At 44.2% G+C, this 12,131-nt stretch overlaps 1 protein-coding gene across 11 annotated transcripts in view; it reads right to left on the bottom strand.

Annotated features, from left to right (window-relative positions):
- DNMBP (dynamin binding protein) overlaps positions 1–12,131 on the bottom strand; it is a 148,145-nt gene that overhangs the window by 30,201 nt on the left and 105,813 nt on the right. For 6 of the 11 annotated variants that reach the window (XM_028482037.2, XM_028482040.2, XM_055080805.1 and 3 more), the window contains exons 16-17: positions 9,933–10,474; positions 6,440–8,629 (exon numbers count right to left, since the gene is read on the bottom strand). The exons of 2 other annotated variants lie outside the window; for them this stretch is intronic. In XM_028482037.2, coding sequence (XP_028337838.1) covers positions 8,444–8,629; positions 9,933–10,474 — 728 coding nt within the window. In that variant the 3' untranslated portion in view covers positions 6,440–8,443. Of the gene's footprint in view, positions 1–3,843; positions 4,907–6,439; positions 8,630–9,932; positions 10,504–12,131 lie in introns of those variants that run through there. 3 more of the 11 variants (XM_028482046.2, XM_028482045.2, XM_028482044.2) reach the window with 3 other exon arrangements.

Below are 12,131 nucleotides of genomic sequence, written 5' to 3' on the forward strand. Positions count from 1 at the left end.
TGAATCAGCTATATGTATACATATATCCCCATATCCCCTCCCTCTTGCGTCTCCCTCCCACCTTCCCTATCCCACCCCTCTAGGTGGTCACAAAGCTCCGAGCTGGTCTCCCTGTGCTATGCTAGCCAAGCAATCTTGAGGGAAAAAAAACGGAGCTGGAGGAATCAGACTCTCTTACTTCAGACTATACTACAAAGCTACAGTAATCAAGACAATATGGTACTGGCAGAAAAATAGAAATATAGATCAATGGAACAGGATAGAAAGCCCAGAGATAAACTGATGCACATATGGTGACCTTATTTTTGATAAAGGAGGCAAGAATATACAATGGAGAGAAGACAGCCTCTTCAATAAGTGGTGCTGGGAAAACTGGACAGCTACATGTAAAAGAATGAAATTAGAACACTCCCTAACACCATACACAAAAATAAACTCAAAATGGTTTAAAGACCGAAATGTTAAGACTGGACACTATAAAACTCTTAGAGGAAAACATAGGAAGAACACTCTTTGACATAAATCACATCAAGATCTTTTTCGATCCACCTCCTAGAGTAATGGAAATAGAAACAAAAATAAACAAAGGGGACCTAATGAAACTTAAAAGCTTTTGCACAGCAAAGGAAACTATAAACAACACGAAAAACCAACCCTCAGAATGGGAGAAAATATTTGCAAACAAATCAACAAAGGATTAATCTCCAAAATATATAAACAGCTCATGCAGCTCAATATTAAAAAAAACAAACAACCCAATCCAAAAATGGGCAGACCTAAATAGACATGTCTCCAAATAAGACATACAGATGGCCAAGAGGCACGTGAAAAGCTTCTCAACATCACTAATTATTAGAGAAATGCAAATCAAAACTACAATGAGGTATCACCTCACACCAGTTAGAATGGGCATCATCAGAAAATCTACAAACAACAAATGCTGGAGAGGGTGTGGAGAAAAGGGAACCCTCTTGCACTGTTCGTGGGAATGTAAATTGGTAAGAGCCACTATGGAGAATAGTATGGAGGTTCCTTAAAAAACTAAAAATAGAATTACCATATGACCCAGCAATCCCACTACTGGGCAGATACCCAGAGAAAACCATAATTCAAAAAGATACATGCACCCCAATGTTCATTGCAGCACTATTTACAATAGCCAGGTCATGGAAGCAACCTAAATGCCCATTGAAAGATGAATGGATAAAGAAGATGTGGTACATATGTACAATGGAATATTACTCGGCCATAAAAAGGAACGAAATTGGGTCATTTGTAGAGACGAGAATGGACCTAGAGACTGTGATAGTGAAGTCAGAAAGAGAAAAACAAATATCATATATTAACACATGTATGTGGAATCTAGAAAAATGGTACAGATGAACCGGTTTGCAAGGCAGAGAGACACAGCTGTAGAGAACAAACATATGGACACCAAGGGGGGAAGTAGAGGGTGGGTAGTGGTGTGATGAATTGGGAGACTGGGATTGACATATATACACTAATATGTATAAAATAGATAACTAATAAGAACCTGCTGTATAAAAAAATAAAATTCAAAAAGAAAAGAAAAATTAAAAAAAAAAAAGACTGTCGAGTTGTCCTCTGGTTGTATCTCTGAGCACAGATATCTCCCCTGGTACTTGGTGCTAACATCCCTGCCTGCTGGCTCCTCTGTTAGTTTGCAGGTAAACTGTGATCCGGTTTGTCAGGGTTTACATTCTGGCATCATAAAGATCTCTCATAGTTCCATAAATACCTGCTAGACTGATACATTTATTAGTTCAAATCTGTAAAACAATTCCACTTTGGCTAGCTTTTCATTTTCCTTCATCAAAGCGTCTAATTTTTCTGCATACGTGGCTTCAATGTTAATGGTGGCACAGAACCCTTTTGTTTTAGCGGGACATAGAGTTAGGGTTATGGCATAAGAGCAAAATCTGAAAAAAAACAAAACAAAACCTGGCCTGATGTTTTTATAAATAAAGTTTTTTTGAAACACAACCATGCTCACTTGTTTCTGTATTATCTATACCTGCTTTCGTGTCACAATGGCAGAGTTGAGTTGTGACAGACTGTATGGCCTGAAAAGCCTAAAGCAGGGGTCCCTAACCCCCAGGCCGTGGACCCATACCAGTCCTCGGCCTGTCAGGAGCCAGACCGCCCAGGAGAGGTGAGCAGCGGGCAAGCTTGCAAAGCTTCAACTGCCACTCTCAATCGCTCGCGTTACTGCCTGAACTATCCCCGCCCCATCCATGGAAAAACTGTCTTCCATGAAACCAGTCCCTGGTGCCAAAAAGGTTGGGGACCGCTGGCCTAAGGTATTTATTATCTGGCCTTTATGGAAAAGGTTTGCCAATTCCTGCTCCAGAATCAACAGTGTAGTCTGGACTGGATCATGTTTCCATTCTCAGAAAGACAATTTGCCTCAAAAATGTCATGTGGCTCCATACCTGCAGTAGATAGAATAATGGTCCCCAAAGATGTCCATGTCTGAATCCTCAAAACCCTGAGGATTTACTTTACATGGCAAAAGGGACTTCGCAGATGTGATTAAGGATACTGAGATGGGAGATTATCCAAAGTGGGCCCAGTGTAATTACAAGGATCCTTAATAAGAGTCAGGAGGGTCAGAGTTAAAATGAAGATGATGTGATGACAGAAACAGAGACATCTGAAGATGCTATGCTGCTGGCTTTGAAGATGGAGGAAGGGAACACAAGCCAAGAAACATAGGCAGCTTCTAGAAGTTGGAAAAGGCAAGGAGACAGATTCTCCCCTGAAGTCTCTGTAAATAACCAGCCCTACCAACCTTGACTTTAGCCCAGTAAGACTGATTTCAAACTTCTGACCTCCAGAACCGTAAGACAATAAATTTCTGTTGTTTTAGGCTACTAAATTAGCAGTAATTTGTTAAAGCAGCAATAGGAAACTAATATAATACCATAAGCCCAAGCAGCTCTGATTAAAATTGCCAGTATTCTCCAACTGAAGTCAGTTTAGTAATTCATTGATCTTCGCTGAATCCCACTGCAGTGTGAATTTGTAGAGGATTATGTTATCTTTAAAGCCCAGCTAGAAATGGTCTCAGTGCTCATGGCTATCACCCCTTCTATCAAACTGCAAAGATCTTATTCAGCTTAATCCTATTTGGAGGCAATCTTTTGATCTCACCTGAGAGGCTGCAGGAAGGTCCTTTGTTCAAATTAGTCACAGTGATTCTGACGACAGGAGGCGGACAGGAGGCGGCCATGAAAGATCAGTAATCTTTCACCCTCAGCTTCCCTGGACTCAGATCCTGGAGCTGGGGAAGGGCTGCCACGGTGAAGGATTAGAGCTTGACTCCTCTTGAAGTCCCAGGGGACACCCAGGCGGGTGGTGCATAGGCAGTGCCTTGTGACATGGTCCTGCTGGGTCTGCAGACCCCCACGGTCTGCTGCTGAGTCCCACGCACCTGCCTGCTACCGATAAATGTTCCCGAATGAACACATTGCTCGCTCCTACCACCATATCATAACTTACCTCTGGGAAAGCACTACCTGCTCCTTCAGGGTCACCTCTGAGTGGCACTAAGGAATAGATCGATATTCCTATGCAGCTGGCAAAGCCTGCAATTTGGGAGTTGTACAAAACTCCCTTATTGATACTCACAAAACACTACTATTAATCTTCACTAACAATCACAGCGGGCTGGATGAAACAAAGCAGCGCAAACTGGAGATTGGAGATGATCGTCCCTGCTCTGTGGCATTGAATGTCTGCCACACCCAGCCCAGGTGAAACAGTACAGACTTCATCAATATGATGTACTAATAGATGGGAGACTTTAAAATCCTGAGTTGTGTGTAGCGACCAGAGAGAGGATATAGAATTAAGTATATGATGCTCAAGGTTTCTCGGGCCTCAGGCCTAAGGTTCTGCAAATGAAACACAATTCAGAGCTCAGTGTGTTCTTCTAGCGCCTGTTTGTACTCCTGACCCCGAAACAAAATGCACACAGTTCCAGCTTCACAACTAATTAAAAGGCTGACACAAAATTCAATCTTTACTAAAACCATGTATTTCTAGAACTCACAGTTCACAAAAATTTGCAGAATCATCTTATTTGTTCTCACAACAATCTTGAGAGGGAGGTCAGAAATCTACACGTTTCAGATGACGATAGATTCCCACCACCGCTCCCTGTTCTCCGAGGACACTTGGGAGAAAGCATAACTGAAGAGCTGCTTCCAGGCAGGAAAGGGAGCAAATTCATGACAGGAAGTAAGCAGGCAAACCGGATTTGGAAATTTTCTTCAACATTTCCTTCTGTTGTGCGGGAAACATCTGACACCCTTTCCTTCCTTGGTTTTTGTAATTCCTACTTTTCCAACAGTAGAAAGTTCTACTAAAAATAACTGCCTACACAGATGCTTCTCAAATTTAACATGCACACAAATCACCTGGTAACTTGATGCAGTAGGCCTGGGGTGGGGCCTGCATGTCCAGCGAGCTCCCAGGGTATATGGATGGTAATGCTGCTGGTCTGAAGACCACACTTAAAAAATCACCTAGGGACTTCCATGGTGGTCCAGTGGGTAAGACTCCATGCTACCAATGCAGGGGGCCTGGGTTCGATCCCTGATCGGGGAACTAGATCCCACATGCATGCCGCAACGAACGAGTCTGCATGCTGCAACTAAGGAGTCCACGTGCCGCAACTAAGAGCCCACATGCCACAACTAAACATGTCACAACAAAGATCCCATGTGCCGCAGCTAAGACCTGGCGCAGCCTAAATAAGCAAATATTAAAAAAAAAAAAAAAGCACCTAGCAACCACTGTGGAGAATAGTATGGAGAGTCCCTTAAAAAAACTAAAAATAAAGCTACCATATGATCCAGCAATCACACTCCTGGGCACATATCTGGAAAAGACAAAAACTCTAATTAGAAAAGATACAGGCACCCCAATGTTCACAGCTGCACTATTTACAATAGCCAAGACATGGAAGCAACCTAAGTGTCCATCAACAGATGAATGGATAAAGATGTGGTACATATATACAATGGAATACTCAGCCATAATAAAAAGAATGAAATAATGCCATTTGCAGCAACATGGATGCAACTAGAGATTATCATACTAAGTGAAGTCAAAGACAAATATTGTATGATATCACGTGTGGAGTCGAAAAAAATGATACAAATGAACTTATTTACAAAACAGACTCAAAAGACATAGAAAACAACTTATGGTATACCAAAGGGGAAAATGGAGGAGGGATAAATTGGGAATTTGGAATTAACAAATACACATCACTATATATAAAATAAACAGGGACCTACTGTATAGCACAGGGAACTAGAGTCAATCTCTTGTAATAACCTATAATGGAAAAGAATCTGAAAAAGTATATGTATAACTGAATCACTTTTCTGTATAACCTGAAACATTGTAAATTAACTATACTTTAATAAAAAATAATAAAATAAAAATAAAGAAAAAGACCTAGCAGACATCTAGTGTTTACAATACTCATCTTTTCATAAACTTGCTACCATCCCAATGATCTCCTCTTTGTTAGGGATTCATCATTTCTTCAATTTCATATTCTTTATAGGATGTTGCTGCTTTTTTCCATTCTCCAGCAATCTTAAGCCCCATTAGTTAACTTTTTCTTAGATTTTTCCGGCCTTCTATCTGTCCTCCCTCCAAATCATCCTGCTATCATTTAGCTTTCCTACAACAAGGAATCCACCTAGGTAATAAGGAGTTTCTCATGAAATCTAAATTCCTTGACTTGGACCTCGGGGCTCTCCAGTTTATTGTTCACTATGTGCCAGCGTTCTAGCACTCTCCATGTATTAACTCATTCCATCCGTACCACAACCCTGTAAGGCGGACGGTAGTATTTTCTCTACTTTAGATGAGGAAGCTGAAGCACAGGTTAGGTAAGTTGCCAAGGTCACAAAGCTCTTAAGTGTCTGAAGTCAGTCTGGCTCCAGAACAAGGTGGAAAGGCTCAGCCTGAGGCATAAGTTTAAATTCAGGATCCATCAAAAATTGATGTAAGACTTGGGCAAGTCACAATGTCACTGGACCCCATCTTCCTACCTCATAAAATGAAAGAGTTGGCCTCACTGGCCTGTAAGTTTCTTTCCCACGGAGTCTGTCTATTCACCTACGTTTCCTATTCCTTAACAGTATCAGGTGATACTTCTGTCACCCACTGTCCTCAGTGCCACCTCCGCTAGTGCTCCTGCTACTTCTCCCCCTCCCACCCCCTATCTGGCTTGAGCTGCTGTGTGGACTTGTTAGTTCATCACTAGTGCATCAGTTTCCACATCTGTCATGGCTGGGAAATACTTACCTCTTCAAGATCCCAGCTTTTCTGTTTTGCTAGGATTTTATCATAGGAAATGGCTTAATGAAGAGGCCTGCAGCATAGACATATTTTGAGTATAGAGTGATTCTGCTGAAATTATATTTGACAAAATGAATTTTTTAAAAAATAATTATTTTATTTATCTATCTCTGGCTGCGTCTTCATTGCTGTACGCAGGCTCTCTCTAGTTGCGGCGAGCGGGGGCTACTGTTCGTTGCGGTGTGCGGGCTTCTCATTGTGGTGGCTTCTCGTTGCAGAGCACAGGCTCTAGGTGTGCAGGCTTCAGTAGTTGTGGCACACGTGCTCAGTAGTTGTGGCTTGCGGGCTCTAGAGCGCAGGCTCAGTAGTTGTGGCGCACAGGCTTAATTGTTCCGCTGCATGTGGGATCTCCTGGACCAGGGCTCGAACCCGTGTTCTCTGCATTGGCAGGCGGATTCTTAACCACTGCGCCACCTGGGAAGTCCCGACAAAATGAATTTTTGACCTGAGTTTCTTCAGTTAGTCTCTCCCATCTCTTGGGATCTGAGCATCACTGAATTGTCAAGAAGCTACCCCCAGAAACGTGAGAAGGTTCAGGCTAAACATGGAGGGAAATCAAGAAAACATACTCATGGCCCTTAGAAATGCTTTTATTTATAAAATAACTACTTAAATATAAACATCTCTAGATATAAACACTATTCACAAGAGACTCTTGCGTTGCTTCCTTCTGACCAACCAGCAGACTCAGGGGGGCCAAGGAGTTCACAGGTGTCTCCCAATTCATCATAACTTTAAGGCAAAGGTGCATTTGGAGGAGCAAGGGCTGTAAGGCTGTTCTTAATTCCCTTTCTTAAAAGACAAAATTCACAGTTTCCTGTTCCAAGGTAGGCTTTCCATCTGGGGCAGACCTTAAGAATCAGAGCCCTGCTCAAATAGAAACTTCAGGGAGAGAGTCTTAGTGTTAGGATTAGTAAATATCTTCCTGAGGTGGAGGGAGGCACAATCAGGCACTTTAGATTCTGTTTGGCTTAGACCACGGTCTCTGAAGCACGGGGGCTGATGAAACAGAAAATGCTTATTTCCAAGTCTAGGATAAGCTACTTCTGGGACTGCTTATCCGAATTCAAATAAGACACACGCGTTGTTTTCTGCATCTGTGGACAGCAGTGTGCTTGGATGAAGGGGAGAGGCATCCAGTCTCCCAGCAGGCTGGACTGGCTTCAGCCCATCGCAGAATGAATCCCTCTAATGAAATGGCGGGAGCTCTGATCCTGTTCTCCTAGGAAAGCCTATCAGATATTGAGCTTCAGGAGAGAGGCCAGGAGACATTATCACACACAGACCACATAAAGTAGAGATGACTGTCAGCAAGGAGTGGAGGACAGCACCTAACGGGAAGAGAACCTTTCAGATGAAGGTTCAAGGAAAAGAAAGACCCTAAACATTTTTTAAAAGGAGAAAGAAAGTAGCTGAATCTTGCCCAAGCAATCTGGAAGTGCAGTGAAATGAATAAGAAAAAGATTACAGGTGATAGCGTTTTAGGGACTTTTAGAAATAAGGGGTGTGTGTGTGAATGTGTGCCAGACACTGAGGTTTTAAAACACCAGATTTGGTACAAGGTCGACAAACTCCTTGCCACATGCAGAGGCGCAGCCTGAAAGGGCTCCCAGAGAATTCTTTTCATCCAAGTCGGTTTCCGGTCAGTTGATCATGGCGCCACCCCAAACTCAGTATGGCACAACCAATGCCAACTTCTTCTAATGCTATAGCACAGCTTTCAGCATATATTGGATACTGGTCTTCGGACTGGAAATTTCTCGTTTCCAAAAGCTGACCCCAGGATTGGCCTCTCTTCTCACAGTCACTGAATCACTTGCAAGCCCCAGGGTCCATTTCAAATTCTAGAAATTCTAGCAAGCATCAAGGTTGACAACCCAATCAAAGAGAGCAAGACTTATCTTGTGCCCCACTGTGCCATGGTTAAGCCATGCAGGCAGGGCCAGTGTCTCAAGAGCAGGCGCCCTCTCAGTGGACACCAGGACCCTTCAGCAGAAGGAAGCAAAGGCAGCAAGGTTGAATGGGAGGCAGAACAGGTTCAGGTGTACTCAGTTTTGCAGATATAATTGGATGGAACATAGCCTTTCTTCCCATTAACTTCGGCTAACCACCATTCTGTATTTCCTGTAACATCTTTAAACTCCAGGATCTTGAGCCTCTGATTGGCTGACACACTCAGCTCATTTGGGTTCCGTGCCTTGAAGGTATAGACAGCAAAATAGACCTGTGTGAGGAAGAGAAAGTGAGTTAGGAAATGGGAAACAGCTTAGAGCAAAGCTGCCCAACAGAACTTCCTGTGGTGATGGGGACCATCTGTATCTGCACCATGCAATATGGCAGCCCTTAGCCACATGGCCATTGAGCACTTGAAATATGCCTAGTGAAATGAAAGAACTTAATTTTAAATTTTGTTTAATTTTACCTAACTTAAATTTAAATAGCTACATACAGCTTGTGGCTACCCTAATGAACAGGGCAGATTTAAAGAAAACCAAAATTCACATATTTTTACTCTCTCAGAGTTGCCTTAAAGAGTGAAAGAAGCTTCAGTCAGCATGGAAGATGGATGAGATATGAGGATGCCCTTCCATACCCCTAACACAGAAATTCTGAATTTAAAAAACTTAAAAAAAAAACCCCAAAACACAACTAACCTCAAAGTAAGAAAGGATGCTCTCTAGGTGCCCATAACAAAGCTATCATGCAAAGCAAGGGTGGTATTCAGTGATCAGAAGGAGAAGTCATGAGGCCCACGGGGCACAGGGATGAATACACACCTGAAGGCTGGGGTTTAGGACCTGCTCAGGAACTGGCGCTTATGAGGCTAGAAGTGAGCTCCTTGCACAGAGTCAGAATCTAAGAAAGGGCCATTTCCTCCCTTATCACGTCTAGAAAAACTGCCTGCTGGTGGGTCCAGAGCTGGGATGTGCGTCCTGGGCTGTGGTTTGTAACAGAACCACAGAGAGCTCACAGACAAAGCTAAGACACACACAGAGACTCACTGCTGCAAGTGAGCAAAGGCAAGAGGCAGGTGGCCAGGGATTCCTCAGCTGTGGATGTGAAAGTGGCTTTAAAATATGTAGGTTTAAAATGTTTAAGATACAAAGACAAGAGCAGGCCATCATGAAAAGAACAGGAAAAACTGAAACAGAGCCAGACTTTTATTTCTGAATTCTAGAAATAAACATATAGTTATTTGAATAAAAAACTAAGTAGACGAGTTAAACAGCAGAATTTATACAATGGAAAAATCAGCACACTGGAAGAGTGGGAAAAGCTTCATGGTAAAACCTTGTAAATGCCCCAAGACACAACAGCCTGTGAAGTCAGCCAGGGAAGGGCCCAGAAGGGGTGGAGCTGCCCACTCTTACAGCAGTGAGTTTCCACAAATGCTTTAAGGATTTGTTTGCGAGCCCATCTCCAGGTCACCCCCAGGCCCTGGGTAGGCCTCTGACTTGCCCACTCCTGGGAGGGCATCACCTGCATCTGCTCAGGCACAGTAACCACAGTACCCGGGCCGCACTCACCTGGTTGCCTTCCGCCTCACTGTTTCCCAGCTGTCCGTTTCTGTCATCCAGAGACAGGGCTGTTCTTGCACATCCTTTTACGAGGTCTCTACCCTGCCCGCTTCGCCCTGGCACGGAGTAACCAGCCATTTCTGCATGCCTGGGGTTTCGGGAGCTCCTCAGAGTGGGAGCCGGCTGGTGAAGGTCTCTGGCAGTGTCTACCGAGTCCCAGGGCCCGTGCTGGGAGGGGGAGTCTGGGTCTGAGGGGCATCTGGAAGGGCTGCTCTCTGAGTTCAAGGATGCGCTGAGAGTTCCTTGGTCAAATTCTGTCAGTGAAGATGTGTCTGGAGGCTGTTTCTGGGAAGGCCCTGAGCTAAAGGACACGGCCACACTGCTGGGATCGAAGGTCAAGGTGCCGCCGCTATTCTGCCGCCGGGGGAGCCTGGGGGAGGAGCTGCCGTGCTCAGACTCGGTGGAGGAGTGGCTGCCCACGGAGGTGTCCGAGTGGCTGCGGCGTGCATTGTAGGGCTTCAGGAAGGAACTGTACACAAAGCCTTTGGTGACTGCGGGCAGGAAAAACAAACACGAAGAGCTTTTCGTGGGAGGAGGAGGGTGGAGGAAATCAGGAGAGAAGAAACTATGGTTTAAGGTCAATAGTGAGACAAAATAAGATTCCTAGAGACAAACAGAACAGACACCATCCCAGGGCACAATGTAGGTGGTAGAGACAAGATGCTGTGGCCTCCTGCCAGTGCACACCTTTACGACCGCACAACAGGTGAGTGACAAGGGGCTTTGCTGAGAATTAAGGGACAGTAACATAAACAACCACAGATCACATATCTGAGCAAGCACGAGCAGATGAAGCAAACAGAAGGGCCACAGACCGCGGGAGCAAAGGCTGTGCCAACGGTCCATCGAGTGTGGTGAGAAGGGATTTTCAAAACCATCCTCAGCATGACAGAGCCCCTCGGCTATGCCTCCCTGCCCTCACCAGCCACACACTTGAATCTCTGTCCCTGGTTTAGGAATGAGGTGGGAATACTGTGAGAACTAGCTGCTGTTATTAGTTAGGATACACATCTAACACATGTTTATATCAATAAATTGCCTTAGATGAGGACAGAGAGGGCCCTCAGCTAAAACTTTTAAGCATAGATTAGGGATTGAGATCCCTAATCCATAGGAAAAATTGTTATATTTATTAGGGAAGAATTATCTGTTAAGGCAGGGACCCAGAGTATGTAACCTCGACTCGAGCAAGGGCCATCTCTGTCTTGATCTTCAGAGTGTTTCCTGGACCTAAAAAAAAGGCCGGCCTGCACTTGTTCTATCTGCTGGGCGATGGGGAGGAGTCCCCTGAGCAGACGCCAAGGGGTGGAGGGTCTAAGAGCTGATGCTGTGAGCTTGTGGCTACCACTTTACTCACCAGGATTTAGTAGATAAGGAAGAACCCCAAGGACGGGGTGGCTCAAACAGCCTGGATCTTCACTAGGAGTTCATCTGTCTATCAGTGGCTCTCACCTGTCATCACCCTGGGGGCCCCATCCTCCGTCCTTCCTTTCCCATATCAATCTTTATTATTTTGGGTAAGCAGAACAGGGGGCTGGGGGAGGAGAAAAAAATCCACACAATGCTTTTAAAGAAACTGAGAAATGTTAAAATTTTCAGTTCTTGTGGTATGAACATAGATGTTTATTGCAGAGGCCCACGATCCTTTTCTAAAACACTCGGGGCCGGATGTGGAATTCAGATTTTGGGATTTAGGAAAGGTAATCAAGTATACTATAGATTTCAAGATATACCCAGCAGGGTCTGGGTCAACACCCCATAGTCAAACCCATTCATGCTTCTGTAGCAAAACGTATGCGACTAGTCACACCAAAAGGGAAAAGTAATGATCATAAGCAGCCTCACATCATTCGTTCAGGTTTTGTTACCAAATGAGTTCAGATCAGGGTAGGTTTTGGCAAATTAGTTCTGAAAAAAAAAACCCTCTGAATTTTCAAAGCTTTTCAGATCTTGGAATTGTGGAAAAAGGATTATGGACAGGCATTATTCTTCGTACGTTGAAAAAAAATTCTGTATGCCTTCCCCACCCCCACTCCCACCAGAAATAAAAGCTGTAAGCTGTTTTTTTTTGTGTGTGTGGTATGCGGGCCTCCCTCTGTTGTGGCCTCTCCCGTTGCGGAGCACAGGCTCCGGACGCGCAGGCTCAGC

Source organism: Physeter macrocephalus, chromosome 20 (genome assembly GCF_002837175.3).
Source record: "Physeter macrocephalus isolate SW-GA chromosome 20, ASM283717v5, whole genome shotgun sequence".
Classification (NCBI taxonomy): domain Eukaryota; kingdom Metazoa; phylum Chordata; class Mammalia; order Artiodactyla; family Physeteridae; genus Physeter; species Physeter macrocephalus.